General features: G+C 36.9%; 1 protein-coding gene across 2 annotated transcripts in view; it reads right to left on the bottom strand.

Annotated features, from left to right (window-relative positions):
• NKAIN2 (sodium/potassium transporting ATPase interacting 2) overlaps positions 1-22,880 on the bottom strand; it is a 511,787-nt gene that overhangs the window by 280,531 nt on the left and 208,376 nt on the right. For both annotated transcript variants that reach the window (XM_063151102.1, XM_063151103.1), the window contains exon 2: positions 374-511. In XM_063151102.1, the coding sequence (XP_063007172.1) occupies positions 374-511 (138 nt within the window). The remainder of the gene's footprint in view (positions 1-373; positions 512-22,880) is intronic.

Here is a 22,880-nt window from a genome sequence, read left to right as displayed (position 1 = left end):
ATAATGAATCATGCCTCTGTTGGGGAGGTCCAGTGTATCTAGGAAAGTTACAGCTAACATTTAGACTAGCTCTAAATTCCCCTAATACTGAAGACATTGTAATTCCTTAAGCTGACTCCACTTGAAAGTTCATATTATCATGCACTTAATGACCATATTGACTTTTAAATTTTGGAGACTGTTACCAGTTGATTATTGCAGGTGTCCCAAAAGTGCAGTAAGTAAATGTCAAAATGCTACAGAAGAAAATTAAACTCAAATAAGATTTCTATTTGCTTTAAGAATGATGCTGTTTGGAGTGTTTTTCTGTTTGTTTTTTATTTTTTTTTTCCCACATGCACATCAAAGTAAGTAAATGAAATGAAATACTCACTCCTGTTATGTAACGAGGTCTATACTGGATGGTTCCAAATAAGCCAAGAATGACTATAATAATGTGTATAAAATTTGCGAGGATGGGTGCCCACTGATAACCAAGGAAGTCAAATATCTGCCTCTCGAGCACAGAAACCTATGATTAAAAAGCAAAAGCATAAATAGATTAGAACAAACCAGAAATCATATATAGAGGTGTTTCCCCTTCCCATATCCAAGACAATTGCGCTGAGTTAAAAAAAAATACTTGTCAGCAGTAAAATAGGATGACTTTGAAATGCTTCAACTTCTAGTTTCAATGAAAGCTGCACTTCTCACTGGTTACTGAGTTATATTCTACCAAGATACAAAACTGTTCACCTAGAATGGTATGTTTGCAGGAGGAGAAACACAAATCACTCTTACATACAACAGCAAATGTTTTAGGGTATCAGTGTTTTTATCAGTGTTTTATTATAATGTTTTAGGGTATCAGTGCTGAATACCTGTGATAGGTTTATGACTTCTCATCTACACTGTTTCCATTTACAACACCATCCTTTAGCCTGGTCCTATCTCTTCCACAATTTCACTGCATTTTGATTTTTATCTCTTCTCTCTACCCTAGCTATTCTGTCACTGGGCTTTTACCTGTAATCAAATACATGCAACTTTTTCACCAGGTTCTACTGATAATGACTCTAGTTTACATTCTTCCACTGTCAGAAACATCAGCTGAAGTATAAACTTCTCCAAGACTCTAGATAAATAATATAAAATATTATTAAAAATCAATTGGGGAACAATCCCAGTCTGATGTTTAATATCATTCCAAACAGACAGATCAGATATTAGAAAAAAATGGCTCCCTAACAGTACTAGTAGAAATAATTTCACAATTCCAATAGCAGATGTCCCTTAAATGGTATTCTAACATTATGTAAAAATACAGCACTGTAGCCCAACCCATAGGTAGAATGACATGTTTTGACAAAAATAATATTTATGTTAATATTAGAAGGCAATGTAATGGTGAAGTAAATTTAGACAGAAAGATCAGGAAGTTTCTTTGACAGCATTCCAACAATTTCACTAACTTGAATGGTGAATTGATGAATTTCACAAAAATGTGAATAATGAAAATAAAATTTAAAAATTAAATTATTATTATTGATAATTAAAATAACAGCAATGTAGACACCACGCACTCAAAAAAAAAAAAAAAAAGGCAGAAGAAAGAGCAAGGGAAAGAGAAGAGAAAGAGAGAAAGGAAGAGAAAGAAAAAAAGAACAGGTGGTTGTTTCTTGATTACATTTCATTAAATAACAAATAACTTTTTACTGAGTTTATATTACACTGTGTATGAACTGAACTAGGTTTATGTGCCAACCACTCTGTTCATTTAAAAAATAACACCTTTTAGATCAAGTACTAAATGAGTAATTAACTACTGCTTTTGTATGCTACAGCTATGGGAGAATTTTTCAATTTTTATGCCACAGTCCACTATCACATGAACACTTTCTTTTTGAAATTAAATAAGAAAACTTTTCATTAAAAGACAGCCTACATTCACATCAGCATTGCAAATGTAAAAAGGCTGTTAATTACATGCTATGTACTGACATTTGCTGAACTTTGAGATGGAGACTGCCAAAATAATCCTGGGAAAGTTTGCCAGCCATGTAATTTCAAATTTGAGTGTTCAGGTTTCAGGTCAAACACTGACTTTCTCTTTTCAACAAAGACTTCTTTCACACAATTCATCCTTCTTATAACCAGTCTTAATATTGTGACTACCATTTTATTTTACATATTTATTGAAAGAAATTATGTTCCTACATGATCCAAAATGTTTCTGAACTATTTGTGCCATCCTACAACTCTCCCTAGCAGAGGAAAGTCACAGAAGAGTTCCCAGAATCCCAAGACATGTCTAATGGTGACAATGGAATTAGGAAGAAACAAAAGGAAGATCAAGCTGTATTAGGAACTTCATGAAAACTCAGATTGCCTGTGCTTTTAAGTTTATCATTAAGAAATATTTCCTTGATTACAGACGGTAATTTATATTAAAAAATGCCAACGTGTGGCATGAAGCAGTATTACATAGGTCAGTGTGAAGTCTGTTAGGTCTATCAGCAAAAGACCTGTTACATCCAAGTGCTGTTAAACACGTAACAAAGGGAAAATTATCCCTCTGAGGACAGAGCTTTTATTTTCATCAGATAAACAAAGAGTAAATGAGAGGAGCAAAGCAGTAGCAAAAAGAGTGTAGACTGTACACTAGACTGTTTTTAGTTTAGTAACAGTAGAGATTCAGCAAGCAAAAAACAATGCATGGGAAGATGCAAATCATTCAAACAGCAGGAGATCATCCAGTTAAGTATGCCAATTACAGAGGAAAATTGCAGCATGCTAGTTAATTTTATAAAAAGTAGAAAACCTCATATTCCTGACATGACTTCTAGTCAAAAATGAAACTGTGCTACCATGCATCAACATGTTTTGTTTGCTTGTCTTGGTGAAAGATGCAGTTCCACCAAAACTTCCTTGCGGGACTGCATTGGATAAATGGCTATTCTGTGAGAATCTTTCCTTTTCATAAATCAGTGTACTCTTTGTTTTTTCCCATTGCTAGTAATTCCTTCAGTACCAAGCAACCACTCAGATTTTGTGGTCATGTTGAAGTTGAGTTGAGTAAATACCAGACAGCAGGGCACACAAGGCAGGGGGTAAATACAGAAGAAAAGGACAAGTCTGCACCACTTCTGTCCATGTATATCTACCTCTCATTTGCCATGGGCAGAATTGCTATTAAATTTTCTCACGTCACTTCAAGGAATCAGCTGTGTGCAGGAGCTGCTGGATATGTGAAATGGCAGCACTCTGTCAGGTATGTACAGATGAAATGCTGTGGAAATGCAAGTCTTCCTTAGAAGATCACACTAACATGGCAAGGTGCATTGTGGATTTATGAAATGGAAATTATAGGACAGAACTAGATCTTTATTACTACCTCCTGAAGAGATGAAGGTGAAGAGACACTAAAACTTATCCACAAACAAATGAAAATATAATACAGACTTTCTACATGAGTTACTTTCTAAAAAATCTCACTGTGTTTCCAAAAGGAGAAAAGTAGAAAGTAGGACAAAGTAGTAACAAAGACTATTAAAAATAGTATTATGTAGCTTCCTCCTCTTCCACAGATGTCAGAATCATAAGGGATTTCCTTACATAGCAAGAGAAAATGTAGATGTGATTTTGAAAGCATTTTATCCCTTTGCTGCAAAATTTTTGGTTAAACAACTGCACTTCTTCAAATCATACCTACTAGCTTCAATGTTTAATGATGTTTCAAGGATATTACGGAGATAAAGGAAAGAACTAACAAAGAAATATTCATCTTTAAAGTCAAGGAATTTTCTTTCTTCCTCCTCAGGGATTGGTACTGGCACTTTTAACATTTCTGTTATTGACATGGGCACTGGGGTTTCATGCACCTTTAGTGAATTTGCTGATGCCACCAAGCTGTGTGGTGCAGGTGACACACTGGAGGGAAGGGATGTCATCCAGAGGGACCTGGACAGGCTTCAGAGGTCCATTTGTGTGAACCTCATAAAGTTCAACAAGGCCAAGTACAAGGTCCTCCATCTGGATTCGGGCAATTCCAAGCCCAAATCCAGGCTGTGCAGAGAATGCATTGCGAGCAGCCCTGGGTAGACAGACTTGGGGTTGTTTGTGGACAAGAAGCAAAACACAAGCTGGCAAAGTGCACTTGCAGCTCAGAAAGCCAACCCCATCCTAGGCTGCATCAAAAAACAGTATGGCCTGCAGGGTGAGGGAAAGGATTCTGTTCTCCTACTCTGCTCTGGTGAGACTCCAGCTGAAGTGCTGCATCCAGCTCTGGGGTCCTCAATACAAGAAATATGTCAACTGGTAGGAACAAGTCCACTGAGTTCACTGACTAAGTTGGTCACGGGGCTGGACACCTCTCCTGTGAAGACAGGCTGAGAGAGCTGGGACTCTTCAGCCTGGAGAAGAGAAGGCTTCAGGGAGGCCTTAGAGCAGCCTCCCACTTGCAAAGAGGGGCTTACAAGAAACCTGGAGAGGGATTTTTTTAACGAGGGCACGTAATGACATGACAAGGGGAAATGGCTTTAAGCTGAAAGACAGTAGATTTAGATTAGATATTAGGAACTCTAAGAAACCCTTTCTTGTGAGACTGGCAAGGTATTGGAACAGGTTGCCCAGAGCAGTTGTGGACTCCTCAGTCTCTGGAGGTGTTCAACACCGGGTTGGATGGGGCTTTGAGAAATGCGGTCTAGTGAAAAATGTCCCTACCCATGACAGGGGTGCTAGAACTAGATAATCTTTAAGGTCCTTTCCAACCTAAACCATCCTGTGATTCTATGATTCAGAGAAAGAGTTTAAATTGAGAAAAGCAAAAAGGAAAAAAGGTTGCTTTGGATGAAAAAGTATAATGTGGTTGAAAAAGAAAAATATGTTTTAATTCAATTCCACGCTAATAATGCAGTGAACTCAGAATGTAGGATTATGGACAGTCAGGTTCTAATGTTAGAAAATAATCACTCACCACATTGTCTTCTTAGGCAGATTTGATGTATTCACTGATAAAATTACAGAAGACTTTATTTAAAGGGGACTATTTTACTAACACATTATTTTTTTCTGGACTCTGGCAAACTGTTGTAAAAATAAATAGAAAATAAAATGAACCCGTATAGTGCCAAATTGGCATAGCTCAAAAACTATTTCCATATTCTTCACAGAGGCTGGTTGTTGTTAATAGATGAACAGTGTTACTGACCTTGAGGGATCTATGAGTTGAATTTCCAGAGGAAAATGAAAAACATCTGGAGATGATTCTTAAAGTATATGATTGGACTAGAATTTCAGAAAGGGGCCACAAAGAAGAAACCAGTCAAAAGATGATTTATAACACAAACTCCAAAATAGAAAATGACTAAGTGCCTTTGCTCAGAAATCTCCTTGAGAAGAAACTCAACCACGGCTACTTTACAATGACACAGAATCTAAACTTTGCACTGATATAAATTAAAGTTCACACAGGCAGAGACACACAAGAGGATCTGTACAGCCCCTGCCAGCCAAGGTCCTTGGACAGCAAACACAGCACACAGGCGCTCAGCACGCCAGGGCTGGGGCAGGGTCACACAACTGGCTGAATGGTGGTAACAGGCTCTCAGCAAAATCCAAAGGAAGAAGAGTATAAGCTTAAATTACAGTGCAGGAAAATCAAACAACCATGGTTTCTATCATTGAATGGCTCACACTAAGAATGAGCTAAGGAAATTAAGCTCTAATCACTAAGTCATTAAGTCCCCTCAGCAAAACTGTGTTGTATCAGATGCCCACACCATCTATTAATTCCCTTCTTGTTTATGTTAGCTTTTAAGCTTTTAAAATACTTTCAGTTCTTGCTCTATGGCATAGAAAATTAAAAAGAGTCAAATAAACACAAGTATTTTTGGGCCTTTAGCTTATGAACGATTTCTAATGCTAAAGCCTGCCTGCATGAGTACAATATCCCCAGCTAACACTCCCCCAGCACTTCCATCATTTTGAGGCAGAATGCATTTATTTGTGCCATTCCTTAGAGAGGTTCATTTAATTTTTCATCAAAATTTCAGATAGTATCCTGAGATAGAGAGCCCAGTTACTCAGAAAATTCTCCACAGTCACCCAGCAGAAAAACAGATTAATATTTTGAAAGTCAAATCTATGTGAAATACACATACATGTCTGCAAGCGTGCATGCGCATGTGAATCAAGTCTTTTACTGTAAGACAGCAGGGTAGATAAAAACCTTTTTTTTTTGTAAGAAGAAAGGTAAAAAAGGCAACACTGAAATTAAATGCTGTGAAGAGCTGTGGACACAATGGTGTTCTTGGTGCATCTAATATAAACCATCAAGACCATAGCAAGAACAGGTAATTCAAGTTAAAATCAAGAAGGAATTAGTTTCCACTTATCCATTCGTTCCTCAAAGGAATCACATATATAATACTAAGCCACCATCCTTAATCCATTTGATGTTTCTGAGAAAAGGAATAGGCCTTCACCACTCTTGATAAGAAGCTAATCATAGTTTTTAAAAATCCTATGTAGAACCACATTCCTCCATCATATTTTGTATAAGTGGATTCTGCTGTGACTTACTAAGGACAACAAACCGCTCCTCAGGTACAGAGTGCATTCTTAGTCTCAGCTGCTGCCTTCCCTAACTGAGTATGGCAATAATAAAAAAATGGCAAGTACAAGTTTTGTACAGTAGGTTTGCTGTGACGGAGTAGTGAGAAGCATACCTACACAGCATTGTAGAGATAATTGTGCCTGAAATGGCTATAGTTTTTACTGTACAAGACCAAATTCACTTTTACTAATATTTAAAACAACAACAAAAATCTGGAATTTGGGAGGCATATTACATTTCAATGCTCTTGAAACCAGCAGAACATTTCAGTTAATTTATTTGTTTCTAAGTTTTGTATACAATTGCACACTCGATCCCAAAGGCTTGCTTAGATGGGTAAGAGTCTTAAGTTCATGACGCAATTTAGAGCACAAATATTAAAATCAGGGTACAGCAAATTTTGTGTGTGTGTGTGCATATGTGTATGCTTTTAGAGAACAGTTTCTTGTTTCTAGCTGGCCACCAGTAGCAAGAATTAGAGATTTGTCAGAACACATTCTTTTTGTGTGTCTGAAAGAAAATTTAAAAAATCCATCTCATGGAAACTCTTCTACCCATGAGACTATCAATAAGTTAGTAGTTCAGCTACAGGATGAACTTTAGCAACAGGTGCTAAGTTTTAATCCCTGTAGCATATTTTATTTCCTGCTCATGAACACTTGTAATAACGATTCGCGAATTATTTAATATGACATATTTGCATGCCACCAAACACAGGGAGAGGTGCATAAAAGTGGTTTGCTCTCAAACTGATAATTAGGTCAAGGTATGAGATTCTGTTTTACCTTAAAACCAAGATAATGCTGTAGCACTACATACTCAGCTGCCGAATGCCAGGAAGAAGGTGTAACAAGAAGGCTAGCTGTGACTGTGGCCAAAGGAGGGATCGTGACAGATGGGTTAGTGACCACCAGTGGGAATTGGTTTAAACACTGTCAACATACGAGTTTCCTTCCACCTCTTTGGCTGACCCTTATTTCTCCCTCCATCTCTCTCTCTTAGTCTTTCTCTCTCTCTTCCCTGTTCACATCCTTCTAGCAAGAACATTGAAGCACCGGCACCCACACTTTAAGGTGGCAAAATTCAATTTTACTGACACTGCTGAGAAAGCTTGAGAAATTCTAAATGTAAAAATGCTTTTGAATTAAGATTTAATAATAATTTATGATTGAATAATCTGAATTGGCCTGCAGTAAAGCCTGAAGGCAAAATCAAGCATGCAGAGATCATTCAGAAAGATTAGCCTGATCAAATACTTTCAAATTGTTTCTGTCCTTATGGAGATATTTATCAATAAAATAGATCTTGGTTTCATTAAAAAAAATACAACTAGCTTCTACACACTGGTTCATATTATGCTATATTACATTTTTAAACTCAAGAAAGATGTGATAATGCTGTAATAGAATTTACAGAAGGAAGTATCTCAGGTATGTTCAGGTAATGAACCTAACTTCTATGTATGATTCTCAGTCCAGGACAAACTCTGTTTTAATACCCGAAAAAAAATTACCCTATAACAACAACAAAAAATTATTCTCTAGTTCTCAGCAGGGAAGGCACACCTGTAAGAAACCTCATTAGCCAAATTATTTTGAGTGGAGTTGGCAGGGATCACTCATTATCTCATCAGGTCTGAGTCTCATCATAAAAATAATAACCAGGTGTTTAGTATCAGAGTGAAAATCAAATGAAAATAGCCAATCTAGAGTCATTAGTTGTTGTGTCCTGATGGTTTTATTTGTATGCAGGTATATAAGTGTTCACAAAGCAAGAGAAAGAATGACATGGTGAGAGAATGTCAAGCAGCCCATGTCAGAACTGTAAGGCAGAGAGGGCTCCTTTGTAATCTCTCATTACACAACTAAACCTGGTTAAGCAGAATGCTGACTTTACTGTCCTTACAGAAATCTCTCTCAAGATGCTTCTACTGGAGTAATCATTATTACTACATGGAATATTTGAAGCACCTGCTACATTTTCATGCCTTGGCATCACCTGCAAACTGATATATAAACTATACCAATCACTTTATGGAAGAAAGATAATTGACATCAGTTATAGACAGAAAAGTTTCTACCTGCTGAACTTTGCCTATTACCTGTGTATAAAGCCATCCATCCTTAGAGAGCTTCAAGTACTGTGGAAGGAACGAAGGCATTTTCTCTGCAACATGGCTGCCTTAGGGTCAGACTTGTTATCTGGTCTCTACACAGAGTCCAAGCGAGAAGCACAAGGTCTCAGATCTCACCTTCCAGGTGTCCAGTGTTCCCAATTCCCAGGATCAGCACCTTTAAATTCAATGGCAGCTGGGGAACACTGATTACTGTCTACAACCCAGTTCTATGAACATACATTTCTATCCAAAGCATCAAGGTTTTTTGGTTGTTTTGGGGTTTTTTGGTTAATAAAGAAAATGTCGTGTTCTTATAGGCTAGTTCAATACTTAATTCAGCTTGAGAGTTTTTGATTTGAATTGGCTAATTTGCATCATATTTCAATATTTAATCATTTTTATTCAATCTTTTTTGGAACATGATTATAAGGGGAAAAAAGGCAGCACATGAAGCATTCTCTGCTGTCATTGTCATTGTAGGAAAACTCTAGGTCATTCCAGGTCCCATGGACAGCTAGAGTGACTCAGTCAGACACTGCTCCCATTCAATATTTCAAGGAAAACACAAAGATTTTATGAAACAATAAGCTTTCTGTTTTGAAAAAAAAATACAAAAGCTATCACCTGCCCCTGGAAACACAGCCTCTGCAATATAAGTAAACAGTACAGATTATAGTCTCATTCTCTAGTCTTTTCCAACATTAACACTTCAATAAAATTAAGAAGCAGTCTGTTCAGTCCTTTTCCCTAGCCCCTATTACAAATGCAATGAATATAAAGCTAGTAGGTAATGAGTAATGTACTAATTAGGTGTGCTCAACTCCTTTTCAGTAGCCAATTCATGTATGGATACAAATATTTCCTTCTCTTAATTCATTCTTTCTGGAGTACTGTCTATTTGCTTTCAAGCTTTATCAACTTAAAAACTAACAAATACAGAAAAAGGGAAAACTTTAATAAAGTTCCAGCTTGGTGAGATGCAAAGCTCTCCTCCTAGTCTGTTATACAGAGAAGTTAAAATGTGAGGGACACGGAAAAGGATAAATGCAAAATTCTAACAAAAGAATAAACACACAAGATAAATGCTTGATATATCATACAGAGCTACTAGGTGTTAGTAGTGATGAGAATGGTGTAAAAAATATACACTTCCATGCAAGTAGATTGTCCAGAAAAAATGTATTTGGAATAAAATTAAAAGTTTCAAAAGAAGGGAAGGTCAAAGCCAGTCAAAGCAATCAAAAACATTTATCTGAGAATAATTTACATCTACTAATTTGAGACTAAAATCAGATTTTTACTGGGTGTTTATTCTGTGTACTGAAGGCTAGTGTTGTGTCCTGGATTAAGCTCATTTGCTTACTCAAATTATACACTCAAGCACAGTAGCACATTCTCAGAAGATATGTTAGTGATGAAAATTTTGCTAAATAACTAAAATAAGGCTTTTTAAACTGTCTTCCTGTTCTTCACATGGTAAAAACCTGACAAAAATATTATACTTCTCTGTATTGAAAAAAGAATAGCATCCATTTGCTGACACCAGTCGGTACCTTAACATTGTGAGGAAGGCTGGAAAGGGCTGCCCAACAAACCTGCGTGGCTGACATGACAGTGTTTGTGGCAGGTTTTTTCTTCATAAGGAGAGCCAATCACATACAGTAAACCAAAAATTGGCTCCTTGTCAGATTTTATTCTCTACTCTTCTGCATATGCCTTCGAATCTTTGTTTTCCCCACCTCCCAATTTGCTTTCTTTAATTCAGTGGCCACAGCAGCTCCTCTTGGAAGCAGGAAAAGCTATAATCTAGCACTGCTGCAAGCTCTCCCCCATCAGAGGCCTATCCCTGCCAATAGCTGTCATCATTCAAGTGGCACTTGCTGGCAAGATAGCACAGAGTTGCAGCAATTTCTTTCCACTTTTCCATCCCTCATATCCCAGCTGTTCCAAGGGGGTGATCACCTTGCTGGTTTCATGAGGTCTAGAAAACGCAGCAATAATTATTGTGCTGGCAGTGCTGAAGGCAGCCGACATCACTAAGGCAGGAATTGGAATGCAGCCCAACCGACACAGCAGAATCTACTAATTTGTTGCACTGAATATTCTGTTGTAAGAAATAATCATGAGCCCTGTGATAGACTATGAAAGGCAAATTACATTGCCTGAGCCAGAGCCTTCTACAGTGCCTAGCAAAAATAAAAAAAAAAAAACCCAAACCAACAAAACCCCCAAAAAACCAAAACAACAACAGCAAATCCCAGAAGCAAAACTGAACCTGACAATTTTGGATTAGCTGCTTAAATCTAGGCTTTTAAATTCCCCATCTTGTCAGTAAATTACTGCCTTGAATTTACAAAAAAACCCAATCTTCTATCTAGTCATGACCTGTCCAAAAAAGAAGAGGTGTTTATAATTAGTTTTGACCAATTTTCTGTGTATTACACTAGGAGAGGAAGGCTAACAGTGTTCACTTAAATTTCATATCGCATGATACCTTACACAAAATTGTAAAAACTCTGGCAGTTAACCTTTCTTCCTATAAATGTATCAGTCAATGTTTGAAATGATGCATGTCCATGACTTTCTAATCCCTGCTAGACAGCAGATTTTAATACAATTATTTGAAGGTAACTACAGCATCTTGTCTGAAGCAAATTCCCATTATTAATGGAAAAATAGGAAAAAAATAACATTTACATAACACCAAATGCCTGAGCGCTTCTTAGTGGTATAGGTGACCTCTCTGGAGAGAGAGTATTTCTAACTCAAGGAAAAGATAATCTGATAATATTGTGCTTGCTGCTTCTCTGCTAAGGCAACAGCACACCTTTATGCAATGAATGCAGCACCTGCTGGCTCCTGCTTTGTGCTGCATGGCACTGCTTTGACTGTGGTAATGGTTTACCCAGTGGTTTGCCTCTAGCCTGATGACATTCTGATGGGAATTCCATTTACAGTGAAGATACAGGAAGCTGCTTTCCCTGGCAAACAATGCAGTTATGTGGAAAAGGAACTTTGGTTAGTGAGAGCCGCCTTCTTTCAAGCAGGAAGAAGTAACTGAAGCAGAATCAACCTCTCTCACCCCTGCTGATCTGTTACCTCAGCCAAGGAAAGAAAGGATCAATGCCCATTGAAGATGCCCCGATATTGACAGGCAATTGTACATTGGAGAGAAGAAGGAATAGATAAAACTTGTGCACATCTGAGAATATAGGAGGAAAAAACAGGAGTCATCAAATTTTCCAGTAACGTATCTCACGATACAAAGTAAATTATGGTGAAAAATAAAACTTTAGGGTAAAGACAAGTTCTTATTCTGGGAAACTAATCACAGATTTCTCAGATTTCTGCTGAGAACTGACAATGGTTGTCAGCACCAATAATATTTTTAGGGATGTTCATGTCTTTTCTTTGTGAGAAGCTCAGGTAGGAACCATTGATTCATGCATAGGTGCTCTCCTCTAGATACAACTGTCTTCCCTGCTGTGGGGTGTGCTGCTAAACTGCAAGTCTCTTCCTTCATCCCCTGCCTAGCAGGTTTCACCCCACATATGGCTGTAAAACCCTTTGAGCTAAACAAATGGACCTTCCTCTTGTAAGGATACTATCCTAGAAAAGAAGCCACTGGCCCACCCCAATCATACCTTCTATTTAGAAAGCAGAGGTGAAGTCCAATCTACCTAATGTAGAACTCTAGCTTCTATCCACATTTTAGTTATTGAATCCCCACCAAATTTCTGGTATACTAAATTAAAAAGTGTGTGTCACTGTCAGCCTCCAGAGGCAAATCCATTCTAAGTGCAGACACCTAAGCAAGAAAAAATTAATGTGATCCATCCATTTAATCTAAAAGAACCATAATTATTACTAAATTAATCAATATGTGTGATAGACCAGGAATAGACTGCTGGGGTCTATGCTGTTCCAGGGACTGCCACAGATTCCCCATGGGATTCAGACAAAATCTTTTAGCTTCAAGATAATGCACTTAGGCAGTATTTAAATCGTGATCTCAAAATGGATCCATGTGACACTGTAGATTTCACTAAGTTTCTCTAATAATTAAGTTCCTATGTTAGTTAAGCAACTGTGAATATTTTATTTGCTTTAATCTGTAAGGTGAAAGTTGTTCAAAGGCAAGTATTAACTTTCAGCATTATTATACACTGGACTTTCTTTTCCACTCTTGTAGAAGTATGTCAGGAGTCAGAGGTGAGATAAAAAATGTCTTGTCAACAATCAGTGTGATGGATATAAATTTGCTCAAATACTATTTGACCAGTTTGTTCTCTTCCTGTATGGAAGATTACAGGTTAGACTGGGGGGAAAATGATTAATGCAATTTTTTAGGGAGAAGTAACAATATTTTTGCTAGAAGATGTTAAGAATCAGTGACTGAACCTTCCTAGCATAACTTCTTTCATAAAGCTTCAGAAAAACTGAACACTTGAAGGAAGTATGTTTTAATGGGAAGTTACGTGGGAAGATGCAGAAACTTTATGTCTATCCAAATCTGCAAGGCAGACAATAGTAAAATTTCCAGAATATTGCAACAGTGAATGAGTAGGCATCAAAATGACAAATGAAATAAAGTCCTGATAAATGCAAAATTATGTACCTCCACGGGAAAGAATATTTACCGTACACAGTGGATGATTCTAAATTAACAATCACTACTCAGGAAATTATAAAATTATTCCAGAAAATTAGCATAAAATGTCAGCTTGAAGATAAACAACCCCCAAATTTCAGAAATCATTAAGAAAGAGTGGGCAATGAAACAGAAAACTGTACTATTGAAGAGAGGACCACACTTGCAACAATAGATACAGTAAAGCTGGAAAAGTACAAAGAAATCTAACAGGGATTATCAGAATAGTGGAAGATTTCTACTGAGGACAGACATAATCAATTAGGGCTCTTGAAATCAGAAAAGAGAGAGCTGTAGGAGAATATGAAAAACTCTTACAAATCAAGGATTACATAATGTAAATAGGTAAGAAGCAGGTTTTATTACTTTTTTAGCACTAGTCATAGAGGCAGTTGGCTGCAATGAAGTGAGACAAGTTGAAAAGAAAAAAGAAATATATTTTTACAGGGTTAATAATGAACCTGGGAAATATATTTCCACAGGCTTTTGTGTTTTAGACAGAAAAAATGCAGATAATTTCATGGAAAATTAGTCCATTGATAGCAGATAAAAATTATGGTCTTGCTAGAGCCTTTGGTTTAAGAAGTCTCATAATTACCAACTGCTGAAAGCTGAGAGGGTAAATTGAAGGAATGACCATGCTCTACAGGGTCCTGCACTGTTCACTAGGCAACTGCAACCGGCTGCTGCTTGAGGCAGATTTCCGTGCTTAGGTGATCTTTTGTTCTCATCTAATATGGCTTTTTTATTTTCCATTTGAAATAGCTTACAGGTTTGGGTTTGATTGTTTGGTTTTTTTGATTTTTTGGGTTTTTTTTGGGTTTTTTTTTTCAATTTAAATTGCAATGACATAACTGTAAAATCACAAACCTTATTAAAATTATGCCCATTGATGGCATATGAGAATATGTATACTTATGCTTAAGTCACAGAACATTATGCCTTCAGACACACGAAGTATGAAGTGCTAAGATTTAAATTGGGTCAGGAACAAACTCAATATGATCTACAATCATACTGCCTGAACTTATTTATAAAATGACTTTCAAACATGGCAATTTTGGAGACATTCCCTGTTTACATTTTAGGAACTCTGCAGTACAGTCATCTCTTTTAGGTCCTGTGGAAAGCTGCACTCTAGTGGCTAATGGGAAAGACCAAGAATTAGGAGAGTATAAAATGAAATCACTTCCTTTATTTACAAATCCTTATTCATTTGTTCTCATTTTCAGCTTATTCAACACATACATCGCCATGACGTTGAACAGCACTATTTCAAAACTTTTGAATAATACTGTAAAAGGCTCCATTTACTTACACATCAAGATGGGAGGGCAAAGCTAAGGAGCAACTCATTTTACTTGTGGAGAAAATGAGGCTACAAGACATCTACCTCAAGCTTGGATTTGGTAATCCTTTGTGATGGGTAACTCTTGTCTATCCTGGAATAGGTGTTGCAGGGCTGATCCTTCTCAGCTATTTCTCTTCAATTGTTCACATCCTCTGTGGTTGTTAGCAAGCCTACATATATAATTAAATAAATTTGCAATTCGGCAACTGTGCCTTTTATCTGAAGACTCTTATAAAAGGACAAGAAACACCACTATCTTCATTTTAAAAATAAGGACTTGAAGAACAAATAGGCTATAGATCCACCTTTTGGTGATCACCCAGCTGAATACACCAGCATGGACCTGACAGTGAAGTATGCAGTCTCTACTTGCACTGAAGACAGCTGTTAAGTGGCACTTTTCTTTTGTTATCAAGAACCTGAAGACAGCCATCTATCCATTTATAATAGACATCTGTTACTAATATTATTATCTGGCTCTAATAATGTATGTCATGAAAAAATACAAGACTGTCAGGTATATTAACAATAAATTGATGGTGTTTCTGAATCTTTAAAAGCATACAAAACATGAACAATTCCTTATTTTAATGAGTCCCTTCATATCAGCATAGCACCAAGAGGTGACACATCTGCTACAGGACACACCCTCACTCAATACTGACACTGCAATAAGTACGAACCAGTCAGTGTATTTTGAAACAAAAAGATATTGCTCAGATATGGCAGATTAGTGCCACATCATGCAAGCTGGAGCACAAGACAGAAAAAATCTTTTTCAAGCCCAAAGTGCAATATTTTGGAAAGAAAATATATACTCTATTAAGTCTGGATAGGAAGAAAAGAATGGCAGATGGAAAACTCCACTGCATGCTTCATGAGCCACTCACGAACCACTGAATGTTGGCCAGTAAAAAAGCTGCACCTTATTCAATTGTAAAGGGAAAGGTGAATTTGGCATTAGTGTGAAAGTGCAATAATTTTGGTTACTTATGAATAGCTGCCTCTAAACAAAAGAAATTCAAGTTCTGCTTTGAAAAAACAGACATAATTGAAATAATGAGTTTGAGGCAAGGCACACAAGACATTGCAGATAACCATCCTTTTAAGTCTTTCTATATAACTAATCCTAAACTTGAAGCTTTTCATACCTAAACTGGCAATCCATTTGCTTTGGGCCTGAGAAAATGAATGAACATTCAATGAATGAACACAAACTCATAAGCTGGTTGGATAAGGGAGTTTCCTAGGACTTTGCACAGTTTCCTTGAGATGCAGGTAGCTAAGAGGTCTAGACTCCCTGGCTTTGTAAAATTACATTTTGTTATGCTACACAATACATATCTTAGAAGAACAAAAACATTAAAATGAAAAAAGATTATTTTAAGGTACCTCCAAAACAGCTCTTTCATCTTGTGAATCCACAAACAGAAGTGATTAAAGATAACAGAAAACGCAGTTGGTATCACAAGTCTATAGAAAAACTGCATTATTGTGGCAATAATACAACAATTTCATTGCCTTGGGAAGCAGCAATGTTATCAATGGCAAACAGGTAATGATTAATAACAGCACAAATCTGGAAACTGAAAGTACTAAGGTAGGAAATCAAACTTCTTTTCCTGCTATTTAAAGGCAGAAAACATGGATTTAAGCTGAACCAGGCTGACACTTAGCATTTGCAAAAAAAGTGATTTATGTACATGTATAATATGGGCTTACAAATCCGTGCTTATGACTGTAGTTTTTTACCCATTCAGTTCATTAATCTAGGCAATGGGAAACATAATTCCACTTGTATCTAGATATTATGACTACCATAACAGGCAAGCTATTAATATTGTCTGAGGGATAATATCATCAGATATCCCTACAGAATCAAAGTAATATGAAGCAATACACTACACTGTAGAAAAAAAAGTCACTTTTTTTCTTAATACTTGAGAAAGTATTAAGACACAGAGATATTTATGATCTTATTTTATATGTTAACATGATATTTTTCATTTCCAATATGTTTCTTAACTTGTGCTGTTCCACCATGTCACTACGCTCCTCGTTCTGTCCTTCACTGGCAAAATTATGTGGAGTTGAGGAGGCCCAACTTTTATGGGAGATTGCCTAACACAAGTTTGCGTGACTCTACAATACTGCTAGGGCAGCATTTCATCACTAAACCTGATTAAACTATTGTAATCCCATTGTTACAAAACCAGACATTGTCGCAAAAAACAGAACCTGGTACTATTCACTCTCTACATTCTTTCTTCTGGAGAATTTTATGAGTAATTCCTCAGGTTTTGGTGATTACTTTTTAATTTATTTAACTTCCTACTATAAATTAAGAAATATCCCATTAGTGAACGCAATTAAAAGCCTCACAGTTATGAGAAGTATGAAGCCTAGCCATGAAAAAAAATCAGATGAAAGAAACTGTCTATAACTCATACTGTTTTCATTCTAGTATAGCTAATTAACTCACATTTTACTCACAATCCTGTGCTGGGTGCCAGGCAGTGGGACCTGCCCTGTGTTGGACATGGCTAGTTTAAGTGGGCTCCCACTCACCCATCCTAGGGAAAGGCTGAGGCCCCCAGACGAGATGGCAGTGCCTTGGGGAAGCGAGTGTAGGGATGGGCAGGACACAGCCCATGAGCAATTAATGAGGGGAAAAAGGTGTGAGAAACAGCCCTTTGAGGCCCAGGATGGAGGTGGGGAGGATGAGGCGCTCCATGTGCCTGGACAGAGTGCCCTGCAGTCCCTGGGGAGGCCAGGCTGGAGCAGGGAAACAGCACAAGGCAAGAGACAGGAGAGGATTGTCATGGGCTGATCCTAACCCCCATTCCCAATCCCCATGCACCAGTCAGGGTGGGGAGGTAGACGAGTTGGGAATGACAGAGTGAATTTGAGGCTGGGAAATAAAGCCAGGCAATGGGTGTTAAGTTTTTGTTTCCCACCATCCAAATCCACTTTAATTGGCAATAAATTTAGATATTTTTTTTTCCCAAATTGCATCTCTTTTCTCTTTGACAATAATTGGTGAGTGATCTCCTTGCCTTTATCTTGGCCCATGAGTTTTTTAATCTCATTTTTTTGTCCTGGTTCTGTTGAGGAAGGGGAGTGAGAACAACAGGGTGAGAACATGGCAGCTGGCCAAGGTCAGCCCTCCACATGGCTGTGACAAACTTAAAACCAGGACAAAAAAACCTGCTCTTAATATCTATGATTTTGATTAAAGATATCTTTGAATTTTTATAATGGTTCACTATTTCTGCAGAAGCCCATAAAAACTGCAGCTGGTGGTTCAGCACCTCTGCAGCTCCCAAATACCAAAAAAAAAAAATCTTTTTCAGAAATGGTTCATACCAATTACATGTATACATAGCACAACAGCTTGTATTAGTAAAAGTAATATCATTGATCAAAATGTCTTTGAAAGATAATTTCTGTGGCTTTTCAAAATTTGAGCTGTTTTACCAATCTGCATGACAAACACATTTTTAAAATCAGGAACTATAATGTTGCTGGAGCTATTCTCTTCTACCCTGACTCACCTGACTTACTCTATGAAGCCTTCAATAATTCTGGCTGAGCTTGCCTTGTCTTGCTGGCCTTTTATAGAAAACAGAAGGCACAAAAGATAACTGATGTTTCCCCATCTGTTTCCTTAATAAATGCCCTTTGCTACAAAGGACTGGTGTGCAGACAAGAAAATAGGGCTCACTTATCAAACGATACACTCAGTGCCACCAGAGATCCAAGCTGTGTTTTGATAAGGATTTCCTGGTTGATGTGACAAATTTCTGCCTGGATCTCAGAGGTATGTTAGGCATCTGGCAAAAACACTTCATCCAGATCATGAAAACAAATCACTTTTAATTACTTAAGTCCTAAGCCCATCTCTCCCCACCCCCAGAAAAAACAAAGCAAAAGAAAGCAAACCAAAAATCTCCAACTTAAATAAAATACCTCTGACTCTGACATTTGGAAACATGATGCCATGCTATTTCCTGAAGGCCCAAATGACAAGACTAAATAAGAGAAAAATAAAGCCAAAATCAAAACCTGACTTGTATGTAAACATAAAACCTTCAATTTGCAATCAGAAAAAAGCATAAGTGATTACTCCAGTTGACGCTCACAAATTATTAGTCTGGTTTTGAATATATTTTTAAATGCAGCTGTATGAAATCATGAAATGTTTTTAAATACACACAGCTAACAGCATTTTTTTCTGGTCAGATATTTTATTACATATAAAACCTTGTATCTTTAAACAAAAAGAAAGAAGAAGCTGAATGCCCCCTTTATTTAAACTTCCCTATTGTTACTAATTTCAACATACTAGATCTTTCCAATGTGATTGGCCAAAAGTGGTCTTTATGGCAATACTGTGATTGCAAAGCACTCTATCCAGGATGCTGCAGTCCCTGCACCTTGCATGGAGGCCAGGTTCTGATGGGATCAATCCCCTATCATGTATCTGGCTTTCTCCACAATACACTAAGTTACCACATAACAGCAGCTCTTCATCTTTCTTACCTCAGACAAAGGAAATCCAGACAACAGGCTCTCAGACATGCTGCAGTCATAGGTGAACCAGTTGCAAAAAGAATTTAAAAAAATATTCACAATCAAGTTGAAAGAATCAATTTATCCTACTTCACTCAGAATAACCCAATTGTTCAGGTGCCATGTGTATGATGTCTTTTTTGGCACTGTGTTTTATAAGTCAGTGCCAGAGGCAGAACTTTGAGATAAATCAATGATCATTCCCACATGCCAAACCAAGAGACTGTCAATAGGGTGAGGCATGCTCCACTTCAAATGCCTGCAGCACCTTCCCTTTGTCTTAGTAAGGATGGGAGTCTCAGACTGGATTAGTCCTGATAGCTTGGGAAGGAAGCAATGCATTTCCCAGAGATCCATCACTCTGGAGAAAGTAGGAAGGAGAGAAAAGGGTTTATGGACTACAAAGCTCTTTGGCAAAAGGTCATACAGTAGATGAGTATAATTCTTCAAGGAGAAAAGACAAGAAAAGATTGAAAATGTTACTTTATAAAACAAAAGGAAAAGCAAACTCACAAACTGATGAAAGAGCTGAGATAAAAAGAAATCTGTGGCACAAAAATTAGAAAATTTTGCAGTGCTTTTCTTGACAGACTGAAGTCCCTGGATTTGAAATAGTTCTTTTGGAAAAAGATTCCCTGAATGGGTTTTACAGATTACTTTTCTGGATATAGATCACTCTAACAACTTGCAGAACTGCAAGAGTGAGGATAATCATATTTGTAATTCTCATACAGCTGATATTATTGTCTCTGCTATTCCTGAAAATGGATCAAAAAATTAACCTAACATCTGAAATGGGAACAAAAAAAATCCTGTTGTCCTGCTCTTCTTGTGAAGACAAGAGATTTTGTGACTTTTTTCCCTTCACTGGGAAAGCAAATACCTTACAGTAAAAATGTACTAATACCTTGGAGTGACACAGCATGAAAACAGTTTTAAATTTTGAATTCTTCCTGAGATCAACATATATAGGATTGTATTTTTCTTTTGTATGCACTCTGTATTATGTAAAAATGGCAACTTTTAAATAATCTTTGTTTAAATAAGTTCATTGTGTAATTATACTTTGCTGTCAAGGAATCTTTGGTAAGCCCTCAGCCAAGCATTTCAGAAATTGTCTTTCAATCCATAAAATCTCTCTCTCTCTGCTTTTTTTTTTTTAACTTCATAGGGTTGAAAAAGGGTAACCAAAACATGCCCATCTCAGAGTTTTCTAAACAGGCCTGACTCACACCTTTAGCAAGCACAGAAGATTAATTGAAACATCCTTGAAACCATTGCTGCATTGACATTTACAGCACGGATTTCTTTGTGACACACTGCTACCTCGGTTTCAATACGACTTCTCTGACCTGAATCAAAAGGATTGATATGTAGACATTAAACCTGACCAACTGCAGTGATGGGCAGCCCATCTAAATCACTGTCCTTAAACCACTACTGCCACAATAGCCTTGATCCTTGTTCTGCCCTTTATGACCTTCTGATTGTCTAGCAATAAATCCAGGTACTAATGTCAACCCAGAGTCTTCAAAAGCACTCTGTGTCTCCCTTCCAGGGCTCCCAGCAATGACCTGAGTAAAAGACAAGATTGTTCTGTGGTGGTTCTGAGCTATACTGGCACTGAAAGGTGCACGTGAGTATTGCTGAATTAGTGCCACCATCCAGGCAGGAAGCAATACTTAGCAGATCAAGATATGCACCTCAAACAGAATTCAAAATTTCATGTGCAATGTTAATTTATATCCTTTAAAAGATGCTCTGTCATTTGAAGGAGCTTGTTCTAAACAATTTGGATTATTAAATTACTCTTAGATTTCTTGTTTTGCACTTTCCCTCCTCTTATGTTCTCAGTAACAAAATCAGAACATATTGCTGATTCTATAAAAGTTCAGTCTTAAACTTCATTTTATATCTACTCCAGCACAAAACCTGAATAAAACCAAGCTTTGCTGAGAAGAATGGCAGCTTGGGTTATTTTGACCAATACTTAGTGACGTACACTTCTCAATAAAATATTCAGTCAAACATAACCAAAACAGCAAAAAGCATACTGATTTTAGAAAATCATACTGGATGGAATTTATTCTACAACAGATGGCTGGAATAATGCCAGTGCCCTTAGTGAAGAACTTTAATGCTTATAGACCATTCTGACATCCAGAGATCCCTGCTGCTTAAAAAACTGTACAAGAATGTAACACATAAAACAATGTCTCCATTTGCCAAACAGCATGTGATGGAAATGACTTTCTAAAGAAAATAGAGCAGAGCAGCCTTAACATCAGGCTGAGGATATTGACCAATGTTTCCAGATTTTTGAAACACTTGTCACAGTAAACCTTCACACAGTTATAAATAATTTTTTTTCTAAATTAAGAAGACTTTGCTTAATATTCCAAGGATTTCAGAACAATAATATTGGTATTCTTTTACTTTGTTTACACAGTTGTTTGAAGACTGCAGAAGACAATAGAGCTTTCTCAAAACTGTGGGGTGGTCCTTGCATTGTTCTTTTACTGTCTCAATGTGTAGTGGAAGAAAGTAAAATCTGTGGATTTAGAAATGTTTGAGGAGTTACCAGGAAAAAAATGTTTAGGATGATACTTTGCTGGCTTGGAAGCAAAGGCTTGGTTATTTTGCCTCAACTCAATTGTGGTCCCCAAACCAGGTTCCAACAACTCCTTTTTCCAGCAGACTAATTCTGGAGGTGGTTAAAGTTGGTTGGCTTATCCTGATTATTCATCTGTGCATGCTCAAAACTGCCTCAGAAGGTATGGGAGATGACATTTCTTACCAAAGACTCCATCGTGGTCTAGAATCAAGCAACTAGACAGTATTTAAATTCAATTAAAATTGAGCTTATCACCTGTTTAACAGCTTGATGGTTAAGCACTGCTCCAGAAAGCAGCTGGCATTAATAGGAACAGAGGAGTTTTAAATAAAAACCAAGAGATGAAATATAAAAAATAAAAACATATCTCATAATAATTAAATCCATAAAAATTCTAAATATTAACATTAAAAAAATAAGGACCTAGTGAAATCAATAAATTAACAAACAATTATTATTGTTTATTTTTTCCTAAACTGATGTTAGAACATATTGACGGCAGAAAATTAATCTTATCCCTTAAATAGGGCATGAATATGTATACATAGACAGACTGACAGTTAAATACTGAAGAAAGCTTGATAAGAAATTTAATGTAGTATTACAAATGCAGATTAATTATTTATAATTTATTATTAGACTATACATTAGTAAAACAGAAAAACTGAAGCCATGATAACATACGTGATTACACTGAACCTCAGTTAAGGATATGTTTTCTGATTGCCTTAATTGTGCAAGTCTAAACTTGGAACTGAACCATTGAGCAGCACGATTGTATTTTGATTTACAAATTGCATTTATTCTATTCCATTGGATAAAAATGAATTTCAAAGGTACAACAGTAAGACAGTATTTCAGACATACTTGGTATTTCAGACATAGTCTATAAGAACAAGTTCCATGTTCTGTACGATTTATCTTTTAAGCCCTAAAATGATAATTACATTTAAATTACTCTCCAATTCCATTGCATTAACA

This window comes from Melospiza melodia, chromosome 3 (assembly GCF_035770615.1).
Source record: "Melospiza melodia melodia isolate bMelMel2 chromosome 3, bMelMel2.pri, whole genome shotgun sequence".
NCBI lineage: Eukaryota > Metazoa > Chordata > Aves > Passeriformes > Passerellidae > Melospiza > Melospiza melodia.
This window is presented reverse-complemented; position numbering and strand designations above follow the sequence as displayed.